At 41.9% G+C, this 20,953-nt stretch overlaps 1 protein-coding gene across 1 annotated transcript; it reads left to right on the top strand.

Annotated features, from left to right (window-relative positions):
• The first annotated feature begins 5,081 nt into the window (after positions 1-5,081).
• Positions 5,082-20,894, top strand: Aven (apoptosis and caspase activation inhibitor). The gene is made up of 5 exons (XM_048459515.3): positions 5,082-5,212; positions 14,359-14,429; positions 16,810-16,905; positions 19,353-19,689; positions 20,429-20,894. The coding sequence occupies exons 1-5, from the start codon at positions 5,182-5,184 to the stop codon at positions 20,542-20,544; spliced, it is 651 nt and encodes a 216-aa protein (XP_048315472.3). The 5' UTR covers positions 5,082-5,181; the 3' UTR covers positions 20,545-20,894.
• The last annotated feature ends 59 nt before the right edge of the window (positions 20,895-20,953 follow it).

The following is a 20,953-nucleotide window of genomic DNA, read 5'->3' as shown; positions in this document are numbered from 1 at the left end:
AAATATCTTTCTCAAAAAGGCTGTGGTGGCAACACTCCTGAAATTTTAGCAGAGGCAAGAAGATTGTGACAAGTTGAAGCCCAGTCTGATCTATGTAATGAGCTTCAGGCCAGCCAGAAATATGTAGTGAGACCTGTCTCAAAACCAGTAACAGCAGAAAGTGTTAGTACATTTAGTTAGAGCGCAAATCCCGTGAGAGCAGGTACTCTGTGCCGCATTGTGCATCACCAGCTTCTCGACTCCCAACACACATTTATGTAATGGGGGTAAATATATTGTAAGTGGGAAAATCCAGTAACATACAAAAGTATTTCCAACATATATTTTATTCTTGGACACAGTAACTCCAGTTTGAGAGAATACATGTCAGAAGAGAGTACTCAAACCTTAGCTTGATGTTGAGATATGAATCTTGAAGGTCATTTAGAAGGAAATGATCGCTCCCTTACGTCTGATGGACCTGCAGCTCTCTGTTTGCTTGTTGGATGACAACCTTACCACCCCAGCTACAGGCGCTGTTTAGCTCATTACCCTTTCAGTGAGCTCCAGTGTCAGCTACCAATGGTTTCATTTCCTCTTGCCAGAAGAGAGCAAGTCCTGCCCCCTTGTGCTCCATTCTCAGAGCTGCTTAAGGGCTGTTGAGCCCCTGGCATCAGGATGGGCTCTTCTTCCTATTCTTTTACTGAGGAGCCATCAGAAGGAACTTGTGTGTGGGTGGAGCACCAGTTAATTTTGGTTTGTGGCACGTCAATTTGAGTCCGAGCAGCTGATCAGGTGTAACTTAGAGCAGGTGGGCACGCTGACCTCATGCACCCTCAGTTCCCACAGCCCCCCTCCATGTCTGCTCATGGTGCATCGCTCCTCGCAGTGCTGACCCCACCTCTCCTTCAGGAAATATGAAGTGCAGACAGGAACTTTAAAAAAGAATTGAAATGGAATCATTATGCACTGCAAACAGCACTTCAGAAAGCAGACAGGCCTGCGGGACATCCTGCCTTCTAATATAAGCAAGGCTGCTGTTTGTACAAATCCCTTCCTATATATTAAAATTTTCCTAGGAGGAATTTCTAAAACTTGTTTATTATGAACAAGTAGAATTTCTTAAAGCCATGATTTTTGGTATCTTAGACTTGTTATAACCCTTTTTTAACAACCGCTTACCATGTTGCAGGTTGGTAGTACTGACTTCAGTAGTCATCACTAAAATATTTACATCTTGGAATATCTTTAGTTTCTTTTTATTTTTGAGAGCTGTTTAAGAGCAACTACAATTGAAGACCTCTGTCATCTTCAACTCTCTCCCACTCATTCCCATCAGAAATCCTCAGTCCCTGAAAATTCTGATGGCAAACGTAATTCTGTATTTTACATTTCTGTTACATATTTAGCAAACTTCATGAAAATGTTCTTAGTTCTCCATTCCTTCCTCCTTTATGTCACATAGACTACTTAGAGTAATTTTTTTTTTTTGGTTTAGTCTTAGAATTGTGTGTTCACTCACTGGCTCATTCATTCTTCTCAGCATAGGTTTATGTAGTAAGGAGAGTTTCTGTCTGCAATGTGCCAGGCCTTGCAGTAGTCCCAGAAGTACATGGTGGAGCATGGTGCAGCGTGTGTAATATGCAGAAATCGTCATCCACGGGGAAGGGGCTGGGACCTTCGTGAAGGTCAGAGCTGGATCTACTACTGTAACTCCTGCAAGCACTGCTTAGAGGCTAAAAGTGAAAACAGTAATAAGATAGGAAAACCTGGGTGTTAGTGATGCGTGGATGCCATAGGAGTGGGAGCACTCTGGCACTAGGTGGGATTTGCCTTCAGACCGTGTGGCAGATTGGCAGCTGTGGAAGCTGCAGTTTACGGTTTTATGTGCTCTAAATTTTGACCTGAAGCCAAGTCAAAAATCGTTTAATATTAAAATGACCCTGGATAGTGTTTGCTCATCTAAATCACAGCTCAGTAAAAGCCTGCTTACCCAAAGTAAAAACATACTAAAGCAAGCAAGAAAATTAAATTCTGATTTTCCCTCCATGCAGAAACTTACTCACACTCATTGAGTTGAATAGAAGGAAGACACAGAGAAGTAGGTAACTAAGACATATTGATATGTGAGGTTGAGAAAGCCAGGGAACAGTACGAGCCTTTTAGTCAACTAATGATTTTTAAAACAAAGTCCCCATGCCAACAGAGGGAACGACATAAAAAATAAACACTCACTGGATATGCACAGAAATGATCTTGCACTGGTGAGAATAATTTTATTGTACTGACTGAGATTAAAGACCCCATAAACCAGGTGTGGTGACACATGCCTGTAATCCCTGCACTACAGAGGCTGAGGCAGGAGAATTGGGAGTTCAAAGGTCTGGACTAAATAGACCTTGTCCAAATAATTAAAAAATATACGAGCCCACCATTGTTTGAATAATGTGACCTAGAGTTTAAAATTTTTACTTTGTATACCATTTAAAGTCTTTCTTGCTGTAGTTAAATGATATCCATTTTATGGTTTTGTTACTGGAATAGATTTTGATATTCTACTGTATAGTTCTGGAAAATGGGACCAGAGATGTTGCTCTGCTCCAGGTTCCATCTTCAGCACCAAAAGAAAGAGTCAAACAATAGTATTGTGCAGTGTTCCAAATATAATGGCTATTTTCTACAGGTATGTTCAAGTAATGTCTCTTAGAGTATCTAAGAGAAGTGCATCACATCTGAATTCCCAAAGGATTTTATAGACCTTACATTACAGATAATAGGAATATTAATATTAATGATATAAAACATGAACATTTGGTGTGAACGATTAATTGTAATTTTGGGTTGTTTTTACATCATCACTAATATGACGTCTTTAGTTATAATACATTTTTCCATTTGTAGCTTTTGTCCTTCATTATTCTATCACATTTGATATCACATTCCACCACCACCCTGCTTTCCTCTGCCATCTTTCCAATCAGGCCTCCTTTCTTCGGGGGAGCCTCCCTGCCTCCACACCCGTTTGGTTGCATCCTCCTCTGCCACAGCACGATACTTCTTTTTGTCTTTGTGTCTCTCCTTGTGTGCTCTGTGGTTGATGTGTTATGACCTCACTTCAGGCAGGCATTACGCTATTCAGGTTTCTGCTTTGGAGCAGCACCTGCCATGTGTAGCTGTGTAATTTTGCTGAGTGAATAAATAAAAGACTCCTCCTTTACTGTGATCTTTTTTTCCTGTGTAAGCATTGACATTTTTTTTTTGTTATATTTGGGCAGAGCAATTGTTAGATCTGAACCCTTTGATAGTTTATATGATGGTTTGTATCAGCCGAGGTAACCAACAAAAGTCATATTGGGAGTGTTAGCTCAGAGTTAATTCTGGGGGTGTCAGGTTATAAATGAAATACAAATCAACTTTTAGGGGGACAAATCATTTATATACATATATAATTTTTGTTAGCATAAAAATAATGGGTTTCATTATGACATTTACATTTTATTAATATTATTGTGCATTATGTGTGACATGTGGGGGGGTTATGCACAACCCATGACAATGTGTGGTCAGAGAACAACTTCGTGAGTCAGTTTTCTTCTTTCACCTCTAAGTAGGTTCTGGGTAATGAGCTCAGGTTATCAGGCTGGCACAGCAAGCATTTTACCACCGAGCCGTCTTCCTGGCCCTTAGCACGACAGTTTTATGTGTGCAAATCATTGTACCTTGTCGAGTTTGTGTCCCCATTGTCCTCTTCTGTTTCTTCTTCTTCTTTTGCGGTCTTGTCATATGTGTGCATGCACACATGTATCTTAAATCTAGATTCTGCATGGGAGAAAACATGCAGTATTTCATCTTTCTTCCTTCAATTCCCTCCTTCCTCCTCTTCCTCTCCCCATTAGATCTCTCTTCATTGTCCTTCTTGAGTCTCACGTCCCATGCATTCAATCTTGCCTAATTATATCAGCAGCACAAATATATCATTACATACATGAATGTACATGAAATATGATACAGGAAAGGGAGTTTCACCACTCCTAAACTGCTTTTCTGTCTCATGAATCTTTTGTTCACTTGATCTGTATGAAAGCAAGGAGAGAAGGGGATGGTTGTCCTATAGTACCATAGAAAATAGTACTGGCTCAGTAAAACACTCTTGCATTTTGCTGGAAAACTAAATTTTGTTTCACACTTATCCCCTATCAGCAAGATGGGCAAGTTGAAAGACATATTCTCTAAACTAAATTCCAGCTAAAGAAGTTTAGATGTTCCAGGAATGTCACTGAATTATTTTGGTTGGGGGGCAGTGGTTGTTCATGTTTCCCTAGGCACAACCTCCTACCCTAGAAACTGCTGCTATTGACTGCCCATGTAAGAGAGCCTATACTATACAGTGCATTCTTTCCTTTCTTCTTCTATGAGAAGAGATCTCTTACTTCCAAGTTGGACCTAGGACTTCTGAGAAAAGTTATAGTATGTTTTTTTGGTTCCGCAGAAATAGTCGATTTGTGAGAAGTAAGTGGAATACACTGTTGTTTCTGGTGATAAATACCATGTGTCCCTTCCCCTCAACTCTTCTTCCTTCTTGATGTTGCAATTTTGGCTCAATTACAGGAGCTCTGGCCATCATCTCAGATGGATGAGAAGGGCCTCTCAGAGAGTGAACTGGGAGGGGACTGAGATACCAGGACAGTCTTTGACAGCCTGTCTAGATGTCATTTAGTTGATAGAGGTACAGCCTTTTATCTTAATCTGCCTTGATTATCCATGCCTTAGTTACATACACTCGGACTTGAACCTAAGTGACTCAGGGTTCCACAAATAAACGGTGTGATCTTAACAGTGTCTGTGTCCCTTTGAAGTTCTTTAGATTCTCTTATTTATTCAGTCTTCTCAGATTATTTACGCTCATCTTGGAATGCAGTGCCAGGGTTTGATGTTAGCTTTCTTGTAAAAATGAGTGATCTAAACATTTTTTAATCATACTTCCAACAGTGATAGAGTCAGCGCAGAAGTATTTCACCAAGAATTTGAAGGAAAATAACGTTCTAAGTTCCAGAATACCAGCATCATCCTTCTCTCATAAAGTCTGGAACTCTGTAATCTCTGACTCCCAGCTGTCCCTCCACATTCTTCATGCAGATGAACACCTGGTTTCTGGGGTGTTAGAAAGATACATCCTATATGTAAAGCTTAAGAGGATATTTGATGCTCAGGGGCCTTGGTAGCCTCAAAGCTGGTAAGAAAGCTAATTATAAGTCACAGTTGGGTAGTACAAGAGATTTGATTACCTCTCTTGCTTATAGCTTGATCTAACTTTTAAGATGCGTTAAGGCTTGTATTGTCTTCCTCACAATAACAGTGTTAGGTGGTGTTCTGTTTTAGGTTAAACACTGAAGGATATCCATATTTAAAATGGCAAATCTAAAAAGGCTAAAAATTGAGAGTGATGAGAATTCTTATGCCTTATAGGCTGAGTTGGGATCTCTCCTGGACCTATATGAGTCTGTGAATTTAAGATTTACTCTGATTTCCCAAATATTGTTATGTTTCACAGACAGGAAATCTTCAGAAAGAAGAACTGGGTTTTCCATCTCCATGGCAACCACCGTGGAGGTGATTTGGCTTCCTATTCGCTGTGGGAGCTTTGTCAGCCTATAGCGCTCATGTGTGATTTCTCAGACTCTGGGTTCTGGTTGAGGGTAAGGGATAGTGATAACAAGGGGGCAGGGATGGAGCTCCCAGTGAAGTGCTTGTCCAAAGCTGGAAAAACAAGGCATATGGGTCAAGTTCATGATTAAAAGCTTAGAACAGTAGGTGGGTATGGTAATTCCAGGATTTGGGAGACTAGGGCAGGAGAGATCACAGGTTCAAGGCCAGCCTGGATTATGTAGAGAGACCTTGTCTCCAAAGTCAAACAAACAAACAAACAAAATCATAGGAACTAGGAAGGATGTCATTTGTGGGAAATGACCAGATGATAGGAACAGGGTGTGAGGCATCAGCGGATTTCCACTTTGACCGTCTGCGCTGATGTCCACCTGGCCAATGCTTTGCAAAGGCACTGTTTTCATGTCTCTTTCTGTGTTCTACAGTTTGACCTGAATGACCAGGCTCTCTGATTGTGTTAAGTGCTTTCGTTTGGCTGAAAGCGTTTTCTTTGTTTAGTTTTTAAACTATGGAAGGGTAAACTTAAAATGGAAGCTTGCTATCTGTGACAGTGTGGCAGACTTTTGAAGCATCCTGGTTCTGTGGGATTCTAGCAAGCTGTCTGTTCATTTTGCATAGGGCTATATGACACCTGTTAGACAGTGTGGGGAAGTTAAGCTGGGTGAGGGACCTGGACACCTTAAATGCAGAGATGGACTCCATATGCCTCTTTAACTCACCAATATCGTCATGGGATTCTATAAAACTCATATTTTTAAAAAACTCTATAGCATTATTTCACAAGCCCATGATGATTTCCAAAACAAAGCACTTTTTATTTCTTAATTTAGATTTTCATGCCTTCAAATGGTGTCAACATATCAAATATTGGGGTACTAGATATAAAATATTCATTGAGAAGTTTTTTAATATGGTGAAAATTAGAAAATCCTAGCAAATGTGGAGGGGACTTTATTAGTTAATAAAAAATAATTTATTAATATGACAATGAATTCTGGGGTTGACAGAGTCTTAGTTCCTGCCCTCAAGAATGTTTAACTTTTTCACAGATTCCCTTAATATTTGTTGGTTCAGTGCCCAAAAATAGCTTGTGGTTGACAAAGGAAAATTCAACTGGAAAAGGATTTGCAGAGATGAAAATTTTCTTAAATCCCACTACCCTCTGGGAGATAACCGCTCCTAAAATAATAGGCATATAGCTGTCTTTGGTTATTTTGTTAGTTTGAGGATATAATATATACCTCTCAAATATATATATATATATCATATTCAAATTCTACAAGTTGATTTTTATATAACTGAAGCAATAGTTAATATTTCAGTGTCAGTACATGTAGATCTGCCTAGTTTAAAAAGGATTTCATAGAATATTATGTATCGGTTTCATAAATAATCAAACATAACACAAGTTTAACTGAAATATCGCTGTAAGACTTCTACTAGTGAGTCTTGTCCTGGCACCATGCAGGCCTGTTGCTTTCCTAGCTGGGACTGACAGCTGTGAGATTACACCTGCAGTCACGACAGCATTCCAAACAGGCTGGCCATATCCAGTAGGTACCAGCCTCCTTCTGAGATGGGCAGAACAAGGTACTGCCAGGCCAGCCATGCCAGGCCAGAGTGCTGATGACAGTAATTTTCTTCCATAGTCAAGCTTTCATCTTCTCAAATAGTGAGTGAGTAGGTAAAGGCCTTGTGCCTCATCAGCACCTGGAGCTGGAGATCTCTTTGATGGTGATGAGTTTTACCCAGGGAATCTCAGAAATTAGAGCATTGTGTGCTGCTTTAAATATGCTCTTTGATTTATTTATTCATTATATTCATTTTTGTGGTGTGTGTGTGTGTGTGTGTGTGTGTCCAGAGTTCAGAGGAGACTGTTATGTGTCCTGTTTCATCACTTTATGTCCTATTTCCTGAGACCAGGTTGCTCACAGAGCTTGGAGTTAACTGTTTTCACACAGCTGGCTGGCCAGTAAACCCTAACATCTGTCTCTCTCTGTGCCTCCAGTTCCAGGGTTACAGGCATGCAAGGCTATGCCTGGCTTTTTAGGTTATTTCAGGTGAATCTAAATTCCTGTCCTTGTGTTTGTACAAGCTCTTTTGTCTACTGAACTATCTTCCCAGCCTCCTTTTGAATGTTTGGGAGTATCCTTAAAGTAACCCCCTCCTGTCTGTGCCCATAATTTTCTAATACTTGATTCTTTACACAATTACTTGATTTTTGATGGAAAAAATTACTTTGGCTATAAAAGATAACCATAGTTGGCAACAGAGCAAGGATTTTCAAAACATAATAAATAAAATTTGTCTCACATCTCAGCTTTTACTGTGTGCATATCAACTCTTTCTCTGGAGCAGATGATTTGCAGCTTTTAAATGGGGCTGGCTCTGAACTCACGACCCTCCCTTCCCAGCCTTCCTCTGATAGTATGGGTGCACCACTGCTGCCACCCGAGCTTTTTGTACAAAGCAAAGCAGAGCCTCTCACTCTGTACCATTTCTACCCCCTTGCCTCCCCCTGCTATTTTAGCGATTCTTAGATTGTCTTCTTAGCGAGCATCCTAGGCCTGAATGTTGGCATTCTTATTTGCAGAGTCAGGTTTGGAGGGTTGTTGAGGTGAAGGCTACAGAACAGCCCCAGTCTTTTGTTTTGCTTTAGGATGTTGTGTGGGTGTCTAGTAAGGCTGTCCTACAATCTCTTGTAAGTCATGAAACATGGCATTGGTGGAAGAGTGTGGCGCATTCCCTTGGTGCTGGAGTAGGGTTGAGCATGCTGTGGACCCACTGTGCACTGTTTCTTAAAGAAGGCCCCGGATTGTACACAATCACATCTGACCTGAAAGAAAGGGACAGCAGGTGGTGCCGCCACCATTCTTTCTATACATGCCACAGTATGATTTAGAAGGAATCATTTTAGTAATATTTTAGAAGAATTTGTGTTCTGGGCTCATAGTTTGGAAATGTTAATATTCTTTCATCTTCAGTGCCAGAATGAGAGGGTTTGGCAGGCTAGATAGCAGTCCAGTTCTTTTAGCAAGCTTGTTATTTGCAATTAGTCTCTGTGTGCTTCATCCATGCGGACTATTTAAAACTTAATTTTTATTAATAATTATTATGTGTGTGTGAGAGAATGAGAGTGTGTGGGTAAAAGGGGTGAAGATGGGGAGAGAGCAGGAATAGAGCATATGTATGTTGCAGCATGAATATAGTGTCAGAAGAAAACCCTGCACTGTGAGTTCTAGGAGTTGAACTCAGGTCAGACCTGCACAAGTGCTGTCCCAACACTGGCCAATCCTGCCAGCCCTGTGAGGCCTTAAAACAAAACCACTGTCAAGTTAGATCATTGTGATGTTTATTGAAAGCAGTATTTTAGATATCTCATTCTTTCTTAAAATTTTCTTCTTTGTACATACTTGATTTCTCTGTGGGTTGGAAATGATGTTATGAGTGCCATTGTTTTGTTGGCTGGTGACTGCTTGTTTGTTTCCCAGCTGCCCAGACCAGAAATAACCACTCAGAAACTATATTAATTACAACAGTGCTTGACCTATTAGCTTATGCATATTTCTAGCTAACTTTTACATCTTAAATCAACCCATCTCTATTAATCTCTGCATTACCACGAGTTCATGGTGTACTGGCAAGGTGCATCTATCTCCTCTGGCAGCTACATGACGTCTCACTGACTCCTCCTTTTTCTCCTAGCATTCAGCTTAGTTTTCCTGCCTAGCTCTAGTCTGCCCTGTCATAGGCCCAAGAAGCTTCTTTATTAATCAGCGGCATTCACAGTATACAGAGGGGAATCCCACATCAATTGTTTATGGTTTGTAGCTGTTTCTGTTCTTCCAAGTTTGACATACATTATGAAATATTGTCAGCATGTCAGTCTCTGTGAATCTTTTTCTACTGTGTCCTGTGTTTTACCTTCTGCTCTAATAGACAGGCTGTATAAAGCTGTAGATAGCTTTGGGCTGTTGCTCCTGTCAGTCTCTCTCTTTTGGCTACAACTGTAGGCTTACACATAGTGAGCCTCCAACAGAGGGGTTACTCAGGTATTAGCTATGCTTCTAGCTTCTAGTTTACAGGTAGCATGACCCTACCTGTAAACCTAGACTTTCAACTCCTGTGCCTTTGTGGTACAAGACTCCTGTTTCTGTCCACCCATGTGGAAGCTTAGGAGATGCTCCCAGCTTCACACCACCTAGGTTGTTGCTTGCTGCTTCCAAGATCCCTTGTGGAGAACTGGCAAGTTCTTGAATCTGAGAGCAATGCTTGAAGGCAGCCCAACTGCCTGTGTACGTCTCTTCTCTCTGGATATTTCAGTTATATCCTCAGAGTGCCCTGATTACTTCAGATGGATTCATTTGTGAGGGAGGGCAATTCTAGTTCTCAGCAAAACGATAGATTTATAGCAAGTTGACTAATCATTATTAAACTCTTGGGGGTGTTTAAAATTATTGAAATACACAAATAAGTGCAGCAGCATTATCCTGATTATATATTATGATATATAAGGTCTAATGATCATTTGTTTTATATATATATATATATATATATATATATATATATATATATATATATATTCAAGAATGGCATAAGTGGAGCTGTGGAGTTGGCTTAGTCAGCAAAGTGCTTCAAGTATGAAAACCTTCAAGTCTGATCCCCAGAACCTACTTAGAAAGAAAAAGCTGAGTATAGGGATATGCACATGCAGTGTTAGTGCTGGGGAGGCAGGGTAAGGCCAGCCAGCTTACCCTGTGTTGGGAGTTCCAGGTTAATGATAAAGCTAATCTAAAAGAAAAAAACAAAAACAAAAAAGGTGGGTAGCCTGAGGAATGACCCCTCTGGCTTCCACTTACACATGCACACATGTGCACCCACAAACACACGTGTGCCCCCACACATAATAATAACAAAACAGCATTGAACAAAGCAGTCACTGTTGACTAGTTTTAAAGGTTCTGAGGTTGATTTTTGATTATTACATATGTTAGCAGCCATTTTTCTTCGTATAGCATTCTCTTGTCCCACTTTTCTCCTGCGTTGCTTTATTCTGACCGGCTTGCAGAGCTGCTTCAGATTAAAAACAATGGCTCTTTGTGCTGAAAATAGGCCTTGTCATTGTGTTGTATCCGAGTTTGGTTTTATGGTCACAGAAGACAAAATGATTTTATATATCTTAATTTTGTGGAATTTAATTTATACTTCTTTAACTTCAAAATTCAGCCTTGTTTGTTGTTATTCTGCCTTCCCCAAATGTCCACATCTTTGATCCATAAAAAATATATTTTTGAGTATTGGAATAGCGATGTTTTAGTTCTAATCATGACTGATTTTTCATGGATATCATGTTTTTCTGTTGTTCGAATGTTCACACACATGGGTTTCTTTGGCACTTTTTTATTTTATGAGTAGACCTTTATTTTATTCATTGAAATCTTTTAATCTATTTTTAAAATTGGAGACAAATTCTTCACGCTTGAAAAGGCATATATGGGATTGATGTGGTAGCGCTCACCTCTAATCCCAGCACTTGGGAGACAGAGGCAGGTGGATCCCTGAGTTTGAAGCCATCTTGGTCTACAGAGTGAATTCCAGGTCAGTGAGGGCTTCTTAGTGACATTCTGTCTTAAAAACAAATAAACAAACATTGCACACCTTGGTTTACATATTTTTTAAAAAATGATTGATAAATCGTTTTGACATTTGAACTGAATGTTGACTTTGTAGATTAAATTAGATGCTTGTTTTTCATCTCCCTTGAAGTTTGGACCAGTTGCTCTTAATAAGAGTTTATTATGCATTATTCCTAGCAATTCTGTGTATATTCACATTATGCTCTTCTGTCTTACTTTCAACTGGATTTTGAGAGAAATGCTTGTTTTTATTATAATTTTTCTGAATCCTTCCGTACTCATTTCTTTGGGTTTTCCTAGCACAGTATTAACAGTCTATATTTTGTAGTGAGGGGCTGCGGGCAGGACTGCTTTTTGCCTCACCCGGCTCCCGCACGGCTAGCTTAGTCCCAGAAATAACAACACACAAATTGTATTCATTTAAGCACTGCCTGGCCCATTATCTCTAGAGAGTTAGTTACTGACTAACTCTCATATCTTGATATTAACCCATTTTTAATAATCTGTGTAGCACCACGAGATGTGGCTTACCGGGAAAGATTTAGCATGTCTGACCTGGTGGCTGGCTCCATGGTGTCTGCCTCATTGCCCTCTTCCCAGCATTCTGCTCTGTTTACTCCACCTACCTAATTTTTGTCCTATCAAAGGGCCAAGGCAGTCTCTTTATTGACCAATGAAAATAACAAATAACCCTCCTCCATCAATATTTTCTTCAGATCGTCATGGTTTTATCTCTTCTATTTTTCTAGTATTAATAATTCATTCTTTAATTGCAGTGGTTGTGATAATGAAATTAATACATGCATGTGTATATACGTGCATATATACATGCGCACTTTTTCTTTCTTTCGAGGCTGGATTTCATGGTGGAGCCCTAGCCAGGCCTAACTGGTCTAGAATTTGCTATGTAGGCCAGGTTGACCTAGAACTCAGAGTTCCACCTTCCACCATATCCGAAGTGCTGGGAATAAAGATATATACCACCATGCCTAGCCATATCTCTATTTTATTCAGATGTATATGTGTGTCTGGGCACACATGCCACGTAGAGTGTGTGGAGGTCAGAGGACAGCACTCAGGAGGCATTTTCTCCTTTCACCATATTGGTCCCAGGGGATCAAATTCAGGTTTTCAAGTTTGGTGGAAAATGCATTTACCTGTTGAGCCATCTAGCCTGCCTGAATTTTTATATATGCTAATTTTTATTTTTTATTAATTGAGTAAAATTTCCAGCATGATCACAGTTTCCCCTTCCCCGTCTTCTCCTCCCAGTCCCTCCCCTAAACCTTACCTCTCTTCCCTCATTCACTCCTTCTCCTCTCTCTCCAGAAAAGGGCAGGCCTCCCATGTATATCAGTCAGCCATGGTATATCAAGTTGCAGTGAGACTAGGTACCTCCTGTCCTATTGAGGCTTGACAAGGCAACCCAGTTGGAGGAAAGGGTCCCAAAAGCAGGTGACAGAGTCAGCGACAGCCCCTGATCCCTATTAGGAGACAATTCTCCTGACTGACTTTCTATACTGAGGAAAGATTGTTTGATGTGCATACCTTTTTTGTTTTGTTTTGTTTTGTCTTTTGAGGCAGGGTTTCTTTATAGAGAAACAGTTTTGGAGCCTGTCCTGGAACTAGCTCTTGTAGACCAGGCTGGCCTTGAACTCACAGAGATGCACCTGCCTCTGCCTCCTGAGTGCTGGGATTAAAGGTGTGAGCCAGCACCGCCCAGCTGATTTGCATACTTCTTTAAGAAAAAAAATGAGGATTATGGGTAAACCTGTGTTAGAGTACTTGCCTAGCAAGCACAAAGCATTGGGTTCCAGCTGCTTTACTGCCGAAAGAATAAAGAATTGGTTCTTTTCTTTGCTTCTCTGTTTTGCTTTTCCCCACCAACTATAGAACAATTGCATTCTTGTCCAGTTGGTTTACCAACAACTGAATGTACTGATTTTTCCCCACTTTTGATCCTTCCTCTTGCATTTGATCTTGCCCTATGTTATGCCGTGATCATGTATTTTAGACTGTGTGGAGAAGGGGTCTACTTTTTACCTTTGTGTGTCTTCCTTTTTGAAGGCCCCCCCCATTCTGTTAATTGAAGGAAAAGACTAAATCCCATGGTTATATCACCTGGACAGTAGCACACCGGGAAGAGGCGGCCTGTGTGGGAGTTTTCAAATACAGATAGCAGACGAAGGGTGAGAGTCACATGGTCTTCAGGGCAAGAAAAGGATGCGATAGAGCATCGGTGCATAAAAATGAAAATGCGAAAACAGGCGGCCTGGGAGACAGAAAGTAAATGAAGCGGGACCAAATTTTAGATCCTTGTGGAAGCTCGAGAGAGAATTCTTCATGTGCAAACGAATTATTAATGCATATCCTCAGATGCATATGCATGTACAGAGCAAGCCTGGGGCAGAGCATAGACCTTGCTGCTCCGGGTCACGGTCAGTGCTCGCCTATGTTACCATCGTACATCATTGCTTGCTGACCTCGGGAACTCAGGGCAGTGCAGGTACTCTGTGGACTACACAGTGATCTTATGCACAGTCTTTGAGTTTGGCTTGTGTTTGACATTCTGACAACATGAAATCTGGAGTGAGAATGCAGGTTTATAACTTCTCAAAGAGATGCCTGTTAGCATTGTGGGTCCACCCAGAGATGCTTCCGTCAGTCTCCTCTGTCCCTTTCTGCCTTGCTAGTCCTCCAAGTCATAAATACAAACTTCTTTGCATACACTGACCAGAAGAGATGGAAATAGACTAGATACGGGTAAATGTTTGCAGGCCTGTTTGGTTGTCCCCAGGTGTGTGGAATGGTGGTTTATTGAGTGAAAACTGAATGAAATAAAGTGTATCTGTCAACAGCATTTTCTAGTGCCCTGATGTATGCACTGGATCCAGGACTTGCAGGATGATGTCATTGTATTTGGAAAGGTTAACAGTTCAGAGTGTCCTTTATGCTCTAAGATGGAAACAGAAACTGGGTGTCTTCTGTGCAAAATTACATGTGTGTGTATATATGCATGCATATATAAAATTACATATATGGATGTGTGTATTGTATATCTATTTTTTTCTGTTCCTAGGGGACTCCTTCTCACAGTTCCGATTTGCTGAAGAGAAGGAATGGGATGGTGAAACGTCATGTCCAAAACAGGTAAGAGAAATGTTTTGAATGTAGGTTAGCTCATCTCAAGGCCAAGGCCCTACCCCTTTTCATTATTGCAGAGATGAATCCTGTAGAAAAGAGCTCTAATTCATATCCATTTTATTCTCAGCTACCTGCTGGAGAGAGAGCATGTACAGGGAACTACATAAGTTCATAAGGTCCTTCAAACTTGAGTTCATTTGGCCATCCGTGTATGTGTCATAGGTTGAGTTGTGAAGTAGGAAGTTAATGGTTGTGATTTTAGCACAATAGATTGCTTTGCTATTGTTTTTCTTTTTTCTTCTGCTTCTTTTCCAACTCCCCACCTCCCCAACCCCACATTCCTTCCTTAACTGCATTTCTTTATTATCCTTCATAGAATAGGGTAAATGTAGGAAATAAAAACAGGTCTGCAAAAGTCCTTCAGTTGGTCCTTAAACCATGAAGGCTGCATTCACGCTATAGGTTTAGTCAAGGACCTTGCTGTGTTATTGAGTAAGGAATGGATTAGGTACTGAATTCCCACCCACCCCCATACACAAAGATCTATAAGAAAGGATTTCATTATCTGTGTTGGCATGTCAATGGTATTGTTGTTATTTGAGTCTTCTGTAGAGAACTATATTGTTGAGAATTAATGGGCACAGTTTTCCTGCCATGTTTAGAAGACACTATCTAGCCACAGTTCTCCCCCCCGCCAGTAGTGTTTCTGAGTTTTAGTTGTAGTGGTTGCATTGTAGACCTATCAACTGAGGCTGGGCAGTTGACCTTCCCTTTTGAAACAGGATTTCTCTGTCTCTTTTTTTTCTGTTTTGTTTTTGTTTTTGTTTTGAGACAGGGTTTCTCTGTGTAACTTTGGAGCCTGTCCTGGCACTCACTCTGTAGACCAGGTTGGCCTCGAACTAACAGAGATCCACTTGCCTCTGCCTCCCAAGTGCTGGGATTAAAGGCCTGCACCACCACCACCACCCAGCAAAGAATTATTTATTATATATACAGTGTTCTACGAGCATGCATGCCTGCATGCAAGAAGAGGGCACCAGGTCTCATTATAGATGGTTGTAAGCCATGATGTGGCTGCTGGGAACTGAACTCAGGACCTCTGAAAGAACAGGCAGTGCTCTTAATCTCTGAGCCATCTCTCCAGCCCCCTGTAGCTTGAAACAGGATCTCTTATTGGACCTGGAACTTGCCGTTTGGTTAGATTGGCTGGTCAGCAACCCCTGGGATCTATCTGGTTTTTTCTTCCACTTTCCATCAGACTGGGATTATAGATGCACACTGCCATGCTCAGTGTTTATGTGGGTGCTGGGGGGCCCTGCTAAGGTCTGTGCTTGTGCAGCAGGCCCCACTTCCCACATTCCTGTCAGGGTTTCATTTCTTAAATATGTTATCTAATTTAGAGGTAAATTTCTTTTTTTTCTCCTAGAGCAAACAAGCCAGTTAGCATTGTCATTATGGCTTACCAAAGACCTAGTCATTTCAGGATGGCTTTAAAGGGGCCGTGGGAAAACCAGATCGCTTACTCGGATGGACCCCCATGTACTGCTGTTTTATGAACTAGGGACTAATGTGGGCTTTCTGTGGCAGGCTCTGCTCTTGAGGTGCCAAGAACTGTGTTTCCATCTCTAATAATTTGTAAACCTATCAACTTGAGATGCCCTACAATAGAGCTGTTAAGTGAAGGGGATCTCTGGCTTTTTGACCAATGTGAAGTCAGTAAGTATAGGAAAAGACACAGTCCTGGATTGACCTTTGAAAGTCCCTGTCCAACACTGGTGGTGGATGGTGTTTGCCTCTGTACTGAAGTCATTGTGACCACCTTTTAAGCTTTTGCTTCCCTTAGGTCCCCAGGACCCCTCCAAGGTAGCTAATAGGATAGTAGATGATCAATCACTGGTTTGGCTATGGACTTAGCAGGAATGTTTAAGAGAGCAGTGCAGGTGTGTAGCCTCATTCCTGGGTGGAAAGGGTCAAAGGAAGCTTTTAGTGCCACCGCCACACTGGGCGTAGCTGGCTGGAGAGAGGAAGTTGCTGTTTTCTGATTTGAAGAGAAGCAGCGCTTACCCACCAGCTCATTGGGGGCACCTGGCCACCCCATGCCACCACCTAACCAGCTCTTCTCCCTTCTGCCTAGGACCAGCAGTCTGAGTTTAGGGGAAGTTTCTGGTCAGATTTCATGAAAATGCTAGTTTTCTCCCAGTTTTAGGGTTAGGGTGTCAGCTTGGTGTGATGGTGATCACTGCCCTAGCTGTGGGCTCGCTGTTTGGTAGAGAGACATCAAAGGTCATTAAATGTGATTTATTATTGGACTCCCGGACAAAAGCATCTGCAATGGATGACTGATTTACAGTTGTTTTACACCCCCCCCCCACCAACATCCATCTAGAATTCATCACTCTACGTGGACAGTGAGTCACTGGTTCGAGCCCTTCAACAGCTGCCCCTCTCAGTCCGGCTTAACGTTGCTGCGGAGTTGATCCAGGTAAAATTAGAGTCTGCCTACTGGCTGGGTTGGGGCAGAGGAAGAACCAAAGGGAAGAGTGTAGTCTGCAGGGTGTCTCAGCCTGAGCTTTTCTTGTCCATCATCAACTGAGGCCTCTTATTGTGGTGTTACCTTGTAATGTTTGAAGGAAAGCAAAGCAGTTGTTTGACGTTATTCTGTTATGTTTTATATATGATACATTTTAATGGGTCAAATATAGAATTGAATGCAAGACTATAGCAGACTATAAAGTCTGACTATTACCACAAAATATCCAGGTACCAGGCTCTGAGTTGGCACTAGGGACACAGTGATGAACAGGTGGATGTGGTTCCTCCTTCCCTGAGCTCAATCTACTGGAAAATATTGATACTAATCAGTTTAATGAAGTAATTATACAGAGGCATAGAAATGATAAATTATGTGAATTTCAGTGTGCCATAAGAGCTTGTAGTAATGAAGCTGATGTATCATGGTGTGGCTAGGACTGGCTTGCCTCAGGTAACAATAGATAAGCTGAGGTCCGAGGTGTGAGAACACATGAGCTGCAGTGAACGGAGATGGTGACCCCGGCAGGGGATGGTGACCCAGGCAGGTCCACATTCATGAAAACAATCATAGTAAAGATTGTGTTGGTGGAATAGAAGGCAAGCTAAGTGACTGGGTGTGTATTCACGGGTGTGTCTGTGTGCTGAGTGACTGGGTGTGTATTCACGGGTGTGTCTGTGTGCTGAGTGACTGGGTGTGTATTCATGGCTGTGTCTGTGTGCTGAGTGACTGGGTGTGTATTCACGGGTGTGTGTGTGTGTGCTCTTAAGGCACAGTAGGGAAGCCATCTTATGAAAACTGTCACCTGGGTCCAGGTAAGAGTCTCTCTCTCTCTCTCTCTCTCTCTCTCTCTCTCTCTCTCTCTCTCTCTCACACACACACACACACACACACACACACACACACAGATCCATAGTCTTAAGGTCTGTTCTCTATTGCACCTATTAGTATCACTTAGGAAGTTAAAAAATAAGGAAAATAACGACTGCTGGGTTTTCATAGAGATCCATGAAGCAGTTGTATGCTATGGGACAATGGTTTTACCATGTAAAGATTTGTTTCTTATACTTGTTTAATAAAATGCTGATTGGCCAGTAGCCAGGCAGTGGGGTGACCAGGAAGGAAGTAGAGGCAGGGCAGTGAGAACAGGAGAATTCTGAGAAGAGGAAAGACGCAGTCTGGAGTCGTTACAGAAGTCAGACACAGGAAGCAGAATGAGAATGCCTTACTGATAAAGGTACCAAGCCATGTGGCTAACACAGACAAGAATTATGGGTTACTGTAAGATGTAAGAATTAGTTAATAAGAAGCCTGAGCTAATAGGCCAACCAGTTTATAATTAGTGTAGACGTCTGTGTGTTTTTTGGGGGGTGGGCTGAACAGCTGTGGGATCAAACAGGACAGAAACCTCTGTCAACAAATGTGTAGACCTCTGTGTGTTTATTTGGGACTGAATGGCTTCAGGACCAGGTGGGACAGAAATCACTGTTAACAGTTGTAGGGTTAGCATAGAGAAGAGGATCATGCCCTGGCTTTGCTTTGTACAACTGCAATGCTGGACATTGGTCTAGTTTGCGCTTAGAAGTCCATGTTGAAGTAAATTTCTGTAAAAAGTCTGAGGAGTTACTAGCAATCTAGGTCCTTCGGTAAGAGTAGGGATCAGTTACTGTAGGGCACACTTTGTAACCTAGGCATTGTGGGCTCTAGCCATCCCTGTGGCCTTACCCTAAAAGAGGGTTTCTCAACCTCAGACTGAGGCCTGTCATAGTCATATGGGAAGCCTTTGAAGCATAGCACAGACAGGGAAGAATGTACAGATATGTATGTGTAACTGGAATCAGCATCTACGTGGGGAGTCAGAACATTGTCAGTTTTTCTGAGGCCACTATGCATACCCACAGGGCAGCCATCACCCTGGCTTCTATTTCTACAGTTTTACATGGTTTTGAATTCTCTATAAAGTAGACAAATAGTCTGTTTTTCTTCACATTTGACATCTTATATTCAAACAACAGTTGAGTTCTTTTCTTTTTGGCAAATGATCCTGCCCTTTTGTGTTCCTACATCTAAGCACAGTGAACAGTCTCCTTGGCCTTAAGTATCAACTCAAATAGATATGTGGTACAGTTAGCTTTCAGGCCAGGGATAGGAAGACATGGGCTTTTAATTCAACCTCTGGACTAGTTAGTACATAATAGAGGGGAGTAGAGCAGAGGCCCAGCCCTGTGATGTTTCCACAAAGTCTCCTCATTCGCCTAGGGATCAGGAAGAGTGCTGCGGTGGGGCCCCAACAGGACGTACTTCGTGGGCTGTCACAGGGTTGTATGGCTTCCTTAACCCCTTGTGCTTAAGTAGACAGGAGGACTCTACTAAACTCTGACATCATGCTTCTTTTTCAGACCACAGTTCCCTTAGAACTTCCACAGGGGAAACCAAGGAGACCCGATGATGGCAAGGAGCCAGGCATGCAGTTAAGGAGGCCCATCTCCGAGCTCAGACCTGCTGCTGGTAGTTGTCCCAGGTCTCTGGGAAAAGACAGTGTAAGAGCAAGCCCTTTAGAGGGTTTGCAGAAAGCCCCCTTCCCGCCACACTCGGTGGCAGACCATCTGGAAGATGAACTGGACATGTTGCTGCACTTAGATGCACCTGTGAAAGAGGAAGACAGCTCCTGTCTGGACCAGACGTCTCCGGACCAGGAACCAGAAAGAGATGGGCAGGTGGCCCAGGAGGAGACAGGTATGGCTTTCATTTTGTTTCCCATTCATCGTCTCAGTTGTGGTGTTTTTATGGGAGCAGCCCCACCACATCACCTACGCTACCCCTCTGTGTCTGTCATTGATCCAGCAGAGTCCCAGGCATCTCTTCCCCTGGGCAAACCACAGCTTCCCCTGAGCTGACCTTTCCAGCGCTTTCTCTTACTCAATATCTCAAGCTTCCAAAGTGGCTACCAGCCCGGTTGCAGTATTAAACTGAGAGCTGCAAATTGAGCGGCTGTAAAAGCCGTTCGGTGGAAGACTTTTTAATCGACTAAATAGGCTGGAAACTGATTTGGTTTTTAAAACAAAAGACTGTTTATATCTTGTAAATGTTTTGTGAGCTGGTAGCCCTTCTGATGTGATAGGCCTAAGATAACTGTCATATACAGAATTGAGAAGTCATTCCAATGTTTCAGGATTGCCTCAAAAGGAAAAGGACACTGAGCTATGCTGTTGGTCTTTGTGTGAAAACAAACTCAACACTTGTGAGCAGTGAAATTCATCGTCAGCCTAAATAGAAGAGCAAACCTGTGCCTTTGCTTATGTTGTTTAGATACTATTTGTTGTGTCTTTGGGGGTGACAATCATGGAATTTCTTCCTTGTTATGGAGAAATTAATAATTTGGGCTGAAGTATATTCTTAAACAAACCCTCCAAAAGCCTTAACCCTCACCATTGTAATTGTTGTGACGTGACTAATGTTGATTTTATTTCCATAGTTCCTGAAAAGCCATCCATGACTGGAGAGAAAACTGTGGAACCTGAACAGACAAGCACATCCAGAACTGTCACTGAGGAGGAGCTGGAGGACTGGCTGGACAGCATGATTTCCTGAGGAGGGGAGGGGTACCAAGGGGGAATATGGGCCTGAAGCAAATTTTGGTTGCCTTCTAAGTGAGGGTGTGCTAATTTACCAGAATATCCCATGCTAACATGTACTGTTAATGCTTACAGCAGCTAGTGCCTACCTCTGTTTCTGATGGCATCTGAATACATGTATGAGGCTTGCTTGGGGCTTTATTTCTGTCATTATCTGACTTAGTCACCTAATAGATTTCTTTAAGGACAGGGGATGCCATAGCTATGTTTTTCCTGACAACATTGTAGAATAACAGGTGCTAATTAAGGGAATATATACAAACAGCAAGGCGTGCGTTGGTCAAAATAAATACCCTCTGGCCTGTGGGCATTTTGTTTTGCTGTGAAGCCCATGGGCTACTTGTCTCACTCCAGCCATCAGGTTG

The sequence above is a fragment of the Myodes glareolus genome, chromosome 10 (genome assembly GCF_982192425.1).
Source record: "Myodes glareolus chromosome 10, mMyoGla1.1, whole genome shotgun sequence".
NCBI classification, from domain to species: Eukaryota; Metazoa; Chordata; class Mammalia; order Rodentia; family Cricetidae; genus Myodes; species Myodes glareolus.
Note: the sequence above shows the minus strand (reverse complement) of the source record. Positions and strands in the feature narration are given on the sequence as shown.